Genomic DNA, 6950 nt, shown 5'->3' on the forward strand with positions numbered 1-6950 from the left:
AGCCCCCACTCACTATAACTAGAGAAAGCCCGCACACAGCAACAAAAACCCGGCACAGCCAAAAATGATAATTTTTTTTTTAATGTCTGCAAGGACCAGTTAGTATCAAGAGTGAGTAAGAGCCAGAGGATGAGGGAAGAAAGGGAGAAAGAAGGGACCCCAAAAAACCCGGCAGAGATCAAGCAATGTGATATGTGTGTATGTGTGTTGTATCTGACTCTTTGCAACCCCATGGACTGTAGCACACCAGGCTCTTCTATCCATAGAGCAGGCGATAACATGGAGTTACTTCAACTCTCTCTAATCCCCACCAGCTGCCCCATGAACACACAATCTAATTTTTTAGAAAAAGGCTTGCTTTGCAAATTCAGCTTCAAGATAAGTCCCTCCTCCCCACCCCTGCCTGCCCATCTGGAAATCTTGGGACTATCCCTGAGGCAAGGTAAAGAAAGGAAAATGCCAAACCAAGGTTAGAGCTACAACATCATCAGTCTTTAATAACTTATAGGCAAATGCTAAAAAATAGTTAATAATTATACAGAGGACATACATGGCTTATAAAAATGGTCATTAAGTCTACAAAGGGGGGATGGAGGGATTCTTGGCACTTTCATACAAACACAAAAATATAGACAGTTATGACTGGCACCCCTAGAAAAGCATCCCTCAGTTGGGGTGGGGGGAGCCAAGAGCTAGTTCTCATTATTCCAAATGCATCCTCCAAGCAACTTTCCTTTGCCCCCAAACACGTCTAATCAAAAAGCCAGAGAAGAAAAACAGGAAACAGGGTCGAGGTAGAGTCAGTTTACATTTAAGCCTCCACAGTCCTGCAGCCTCCACTTCCCCAGAAGTGAGGATGAGGGAGAGATGTGAGAACACATTCCATCTTCTGTCACCTGCCCCCGTGCTGCCCCCAAACAGGACCCCTGTTGTGCTTCTTGGTCCTCCATTGAGGTGGACAGGTCCTGCACCCTGGGGCTGAGTGAGGGGCCACAGGCTCCGCCTGGCTGTCCAAGTGTGCAGACCCCTACTGGTGAGGAGGGGCAGCCTCAGGTCACCGTCGCTTCTTGCCTGCCCGGGCAGCCTTCTTTCTCTTGAGGATCATCTCATACAGGCGCTCCAGGCCTGGCTGCAGGCCCAGCCCATCTACAGCACTGCAGCCCTGCACGTGGGTGAGTGTGGCAGTAGCCAGCTCCCGGACCGCCAGCCTCTTCTCCACCTCGGCGGCGCTCAGTGCCCCGGGCTGATCTTGCTTGTTGGCCAGGACCAGCACAGGCACACCCTGGTTGTCCGAGGCTCGGCTGATTCGGTGGAGCTCCACCTTGGCCTCCTCCAGCCGCTCAGCCTCAGCAGCATCCACCACAAACACCAGGCCATCTGTCCGGCGTGTGTAGGATCGCCACAGCGGTCGAAGCTTCTCCTGCCCCCCGACGTCCCACACTTGGAAGGTGATGCCACGGGACCCCCCCAGGGGCACCCGGATCTTCTCTGTGTTGAAGCCTTTGGTGGGGATGCTCTGTACAAACTCTTTGAACTTAAGGCGGTAAAGAAGGGAGGTCTTTCCAGCTGAGTCCAGCCCAATGACCACAACATGCAGGGCCTGGAAGTGGGGCAAGAAGGAGGTGGTGGGCGCCATCTCAGTCAAGTGGTTCCCCATGTTGAACTCTAGCTAAGATGCAGGTCTTGGGGCTCACAGAAGAGGCGGGGAGACCACCTTGAAATTGCACGCTTTGGGGATCACAGCTGGGTTATCTGAACAGGGAAAGGTCATTGGAGAAAAGAGGAGGATCGATGTTTAATAACAAACATGAAATTTGCAACTTCTTGATCACGTCCTAAATCAGCAGCCCACTTTTTAAAAATTTGTTTTCTTTTCTTTTTTTTTTTTAAGCAGCTGCAGGTATAACAGAGGCTCTCCCCCGTCCCCCGGGGGCCATGACAGGGGCGATGAGACCGAGAGAAACCCCTAGGACACTGAGGTTGGAGAGAGAGGCCTGGATAGGGGGACAGTCAGCTTCCGCGCTTGTGGTGTGGCAGCAGGCACCGCAACCCCAGCTCCCCAGGAGAGATTCCTCGGGGGAACCTGTATCTGGGGGGCAGTGGCCCGAAATTAAGAATCAGGGTGCGGGTGCTGAAATCGGAGAGAAAGGCCCACTCCCACTCGCCTTCCACAACCCCACGGTTGACACGCCCCTCCTTACACTGAGACCCCTTCCCCACTGCCGCGCGACCCTCCGCTGCCCGCCTTCCTCCGATCGCCGACTTCAGCTCCCCCGTTCCCGTACCCAGACCGCTTCGGATCGGCCTGAGCAGCGCCTTTACCTCCCGTCAGCCGCGCTCTCCCCGCTCCCCTCCAGGCCAGCCCCGCTAGTATCCACGCCGGTCTCCAGCGCGCGGGCACTGCGGAGCTGACAGGGGCACTCGGCCTTAAAACCCGCGTGTGACGTCACATGGCATGGGCCAATCAGCGGCCCTGCGGCAGCGAGGTGGGGCGGAGCGTGGAGATCCACGGATTGCAACCCGGTCCCCACTGTGATGCAACTCTGATCAATTGGTGACCGTTTTATTTGATGTTCTCTACCATTGCCTGTATTTGGAATTAAACTCGGGATTAACCTGGGATGGAAGGTGGAAGGGGCGTGGCAGCGTTTGGCTAGGGAGGAGAGGTGAAGAGCATAATATTCTCAATACCCCCACATGCCCCTCACACAGGCAGAGATATTCAGCCCACGTGTGCGCTTCCTCTGCCAGGGTTTACTTGAGAGACGTTGACAAGTCTTCCTCCTATATCTTTTCTAATTCAATGTTCTAACCTGTGTGAACCTGGAATCCCATAAAATCGCCTAAACCTATTACCCCTGCTGCTGCTGCTAAGTCACTTTAGTCGTGTCCGACTCTGTGTGACCCCATAGACTGCAGCCCACCAGGCTTCCCCGTCCCTGGGATTCTCCAGGCAAGAACACTGGAGTGGGTTGCCATTTCCTTCTCCAATGCATGAAAGTGAAAAGTGAAAATGAAGTCGCTCAGTCGTGTCTGACCCTCAGCGACCCCATGGACTGCAGCCTACCAGGCTCCTCCGTCCATGGAATTTTCCTGGCAGGAGTACTGGAGTGGGGTGCCATTGCCTTCTCCGACCTATTACCCCTACTGATCTCCATAACAGCCCAGGAGGTAGGGACTGGTGTGGTCTCACTACACAGGTGAAGAAAGCTCTGAAGGGCTCAATGACTTGTTTAATGTCGTGTGTGCTCAGTCAAGTCCAACTCTTTGCCACCCCATGGACTGTGGCCCTCCAGGCTTCTCTGTCTATGGAATTTTCCAGACAAGAATACTGGAGTGGGTTGCCATTTCCTTCTCCAGGAGATCTTCTCAACCCAGGGATGGAACCCTTGTCTCAAGTCTTCTGCATTGGCAAGCAGATTCTTTACCACTGGGCCACCTAGAAAGTCTGTCTAACATCACACATAGCTAGTAAATGGCTGAGCAAGGACATGTCTGAATCCAATGCCTTGGCCCCTCAACCACTTACCTATTCAGTCTCTCTAGTCAGGGAGATTATTAGCAGAATTCCCCCAGTTTCTGGTCAGAGTGCCTGCCATAGCAGACCCTACCTTGTTCAAGTTGATAAAGGCAAAATTCTTCACTTCATAGGGTGTTTGCTGACTTCATTCATACTGTTTGTGCCGCACGAGCCAAAGAAACTACGAAGACATAGCGGATGTGCAGACCACAAATGCCTGGCTTCAGAGGGCTTATACTCTAGTGAGGGAGACAAGACTGGTCACTGACAGGGAGCAGTGGGACTTTGTAAAGCATGAGATAAGCATGTGTAGGACTTCAGAGGAGGGAAAGTGTCAACTAGAAGCTCCTGGAAAGGTTTCCAGAAATTAATGAGTCCTGTGTAGGACTGGTTGGGAGGTGGACAGCACTGCGTGGCATCTCCCCAGTCACTATAGCCTGATTTAATCTGGGCAGCACTGAAGAGGAGATGTCACAAAGGGGCAGTGTGACCAAAGGCTAACTGATTACCTGCAGGGAGAAAGGTAAAACTGAACATGGAGAAGGGGATCAAAGGAGAAGCAAATTTTAACTATACTATTCCATTTTTACAAGGAAGCCGGATTCCTGCATTTATTATGCATCACAATATTAACTTTTTAGAAAACTGTCTGTAAGGGTGATTAGAAAAGAGGAGGATGGGGACTTCCCTGGTGGTCCAGTGGCTAAGACTCTGCCCTCCCAATACAGGGTGCCCCAGTTTGATCCCTGGTCAAGGAACTAGATCCCACATCTCGAGACTTAGAGTTTGTATGCCACAACTAAAAGCTGATGAAGCAAAATACATAAATATCAAAAAAAGAAGAAGAAAGAAAAAGAAAAGGAGAGGGAAGCCATTGCCAGACAGGAGGGCTTAGCCCTTCCTACCTACTAGCTCCCATCTGTTTAGCACCAGCCTGCCTTGCCACCTCCTCTTCCCCTTCCTGCTACAAACCAGCCACCTGGTTTTCCTTAACGATTCAGGGAGCTTCCCCAAATCCCTTAAGAGATTAAGACCTTAAGTAATTAGCTTTTACACCCCCCATGTTGGGGGCTTGCAGGATGCAGCAGGAGCTAAGGAATAGGAAAGGAACTGAGCAGAGGGGAAGACAGCACAGACCAGGAGGTTGGGAACAACTGGCCTATTTAAGTAGCCACTGTATGCTAAGCTGTGGTCAAGGAACTTTGCACACTTTTCCTTTTATTCTTTTCTTTCTTTAAAAAAATTTTTTTAGTTTTGGCCTCGAAGCTTGCAAGAACTTAATTCTATTACCAGGGAGGGCTAGAACCCTCACTCTCAGCAGTGAAAGTGCAGAGTCCTAACCACTGGACAACCAGGGAATCCCCAATATTCCTTCTTAAATATACAACTCATACCATGTCGTAAGTAGAGTTACTCTAAAAAGAGGACAGCAAACCACAGAAAGGTGAAGTAACTTGTCCAGTGTCGCTCAGCTAAAAACTGGCCAAACTTGGCTTGGATAAAATGGCTGTGAAACCAAAAATACAAAGAGAAACAGAGAATGTATGGAAACTGAAAACAGACACATTGTTTTGTGTTTCTTCCACAACCTTTGAAACTTCTTTGACATTTCTCCTACATCTCCTGGGCCTCACACACAAGAGGGAAATTATAACCTGATTATCTGATAAGGGAGTTGAAACTGGAAATCTCACCCCACCCTTCATCCTTTGCCTTTGCCCAGAAAGGTGTTGATGAACAAATGGGAAGGAGGAGGTGGGGCAAGGTGGGGGTGAAGGAAAGGGCTCAGTCCTGGGCTCAGACTGGGCTCAGTACCTATCTGTGGGCCTATACCAGTCCAGTCTCCTTTAAAATGGCAACTCCAGTTCCCATTTCCACAACCAGCCTGGGGCCCAGGGAGCCTTCCTCCATTAGTCACCATTTTTGATACCGGCAGCCTCATTTCTGCAGCCCTTTCTCACCACAAGATCACAGCCCAGGTCCTAGTACATTGGAGGATTCACAGTGCTCAAGAACATTCTTACTTTGAGCATTCATGGATGGAGTACCTGTCAGTCTGAAGGCCTCAGTGAAATGGATAAGGACATGCTCTCATAGAGTGACATTACGATGAGGAGTAAGGAGAGACAGATAATGACTAAAGAGGCTCATTTCAGATAGTGACATAAGCCATCGAGGAAAATAAAACAGGGAAATGTGCTGGAGAATGACTGGGGGGAGAGCTACTTTACATGGAGGAGGAGGGTGCTCATGAAGGCCTCTCCAATGGTGACATCAGAGGCAAGATTGAATGGACAAGAGGCAAGGAAGCATTCCAGACAGAAGGACAGACTAGCTGGGACCTACCTGCCTCCTCCCATTGGCTCCCTGACCTGGTTAGATTCCAGCTGCTGAGTGGAGGGTCTTCCTCAGAGCTGTCTCCCCACCAGACCAAGCGCTGAGCCCAGAAGCTGGTTCTTCTCAGCCGCAGCTCCGCAGTGCCCAGCACTGTGCCTGCCACACAGTAGGCAATCAGGAAATCCTCCATAATTCATGACTATATGATAGATGGACTAAATATACTCAAGGGATGCCCTGAGTGTGGGAACTAAGCACCCAGCCTTAGCTGGGAGTTTCCTGGTCTGGGGTCCCTGACACCTTGAGGGTTGGGAGGGACACCTAAAAACCCTGTACTTCTAGGCAAGGTCTGGGTAATACTGAACCCTCAGGCCTTGGGGAAAAGGGATTTCTTAGAGGAGAAAAACAGGCCATGCAAGGGATGACACTGGATAGGGCCCCCCTCAAGGCCTGGTGGTCTGAACCCTGGGCTGAGAGTCATCATGACTCCTGTCCTGACAAGTAGGCTGACTTAGAAAACCACTTTCCCCTAGGAGGCTTGATTTCCTCAGCATGTAATGAGGGGCTTAGAGATTCCAGGTCCCTTTCCGCAGGACGGCTCAGGCTTTGGAGTAGGGGAGGGTACAGGATGGGTGAGGCTCACCTAGGAAGCAGCTGAGGACATCCTTGTCTCCACTGCATCCCAACCGAGGACCTGCTGAGTGCACAAGTGAAGGGAGGAGAGGAGTCTGCAGGAGGAGGGATGGGAGGGGAGATGAGGTCCAAGAGTGGCTTCTGCCAGGGAATCACAAAGACACGTATTTCAAATCCCAGCTTTTCTTCCTCAAGAATAAAACAAAGCGGGAATTTCCTGCATGTCCATTGGTTACAACTGTGTTTTCCACTGCACAGAGCACGGTTACATCCCTGGCTGGAGAAAAGAGATTCCATGGCCAAAAAAAAACAAGAATAAAATGGGGAAAACACAACCTACTACTTAGAATAAGTGTGAAAAGAAAAAAGAAAAACTGAGAGGAAGGGGGCCATTGAAGACCCTTTTCTCCTACCAGGGGCCCATTCAGAGGCAGCTTATCCAAAACCGAGTCCCAGAACC

At 50.6% G+C, this 6950-nt stretch overlaps 1 protein-coding gene across 3 annotated transcripts; it reads right to left on the reverse strand.

Moving 5' to 3' along the window:
- Positions 1–473: 473 nt before the first annotated feature.
- ARL4D (ADP ribosylation factor like GTPase 4D) lies at positions 474–6610 on the reverse strand. Of its 3 annotated transcripts, none has more exons than XM_055579895.1 (2): positions 6501–6610; positions 474–1752 (listed from the first exon to the last, which is right to left on the reverse strand). In XM_055579895.1, the coding sequence occupies exon 2, from the start codon at positions 1655–1657 to the stop codon at positions 1055–1057; it is 603 nt and encodes a 200-aa protein (XP_055435870.1). In that variant the 5' UTR covers positions 1658–1752; positions 6501–6610; the 3' UTR covers positions 474–1054. The 3 variants fall into 3 exon arrangements, with proteins under 3 accessions (XP_055435870.1, XP_055435868.1, XP_055435871.1); XM_055579893.1 differs by lacking the exon at positions 6501–6610 and adding an exon at positions 2323–2480; XM_055579896.1 differs by lacking the exon at positions 6501–6610 and adding an exon at positions 2286–2304.
- Between the last annotated feature and the right edge of the window lie 340 nt (positions 6611–6950).

This window comes from Bubalus kerabau, chromosome 4 (genome assembly GCF_029407905.1).
Source record: "Bubalus kerabau isolate K-KA32 ecotype Philippines breed swamp buffalo chromosome 4, PCC_UOA_SB_1v2, whole genome shotgun sequence".
Classification (NCBI taxonomy): domain Eukaryota; kingdom Metazoa; phylum Chordata; class Mammalia; order Artiodactyla; family Bovidae; genus Bubalus; species Bubalus kerabau.

Coding starts and splice junctions, on each gene's coding strand:
- ARL4D (XM_055579895.1), bottom strand. CDS start 1,657: ATGGGGAACCACTTGACTGAGATGGCGCCCACCACCTCCTTCTTGCCC.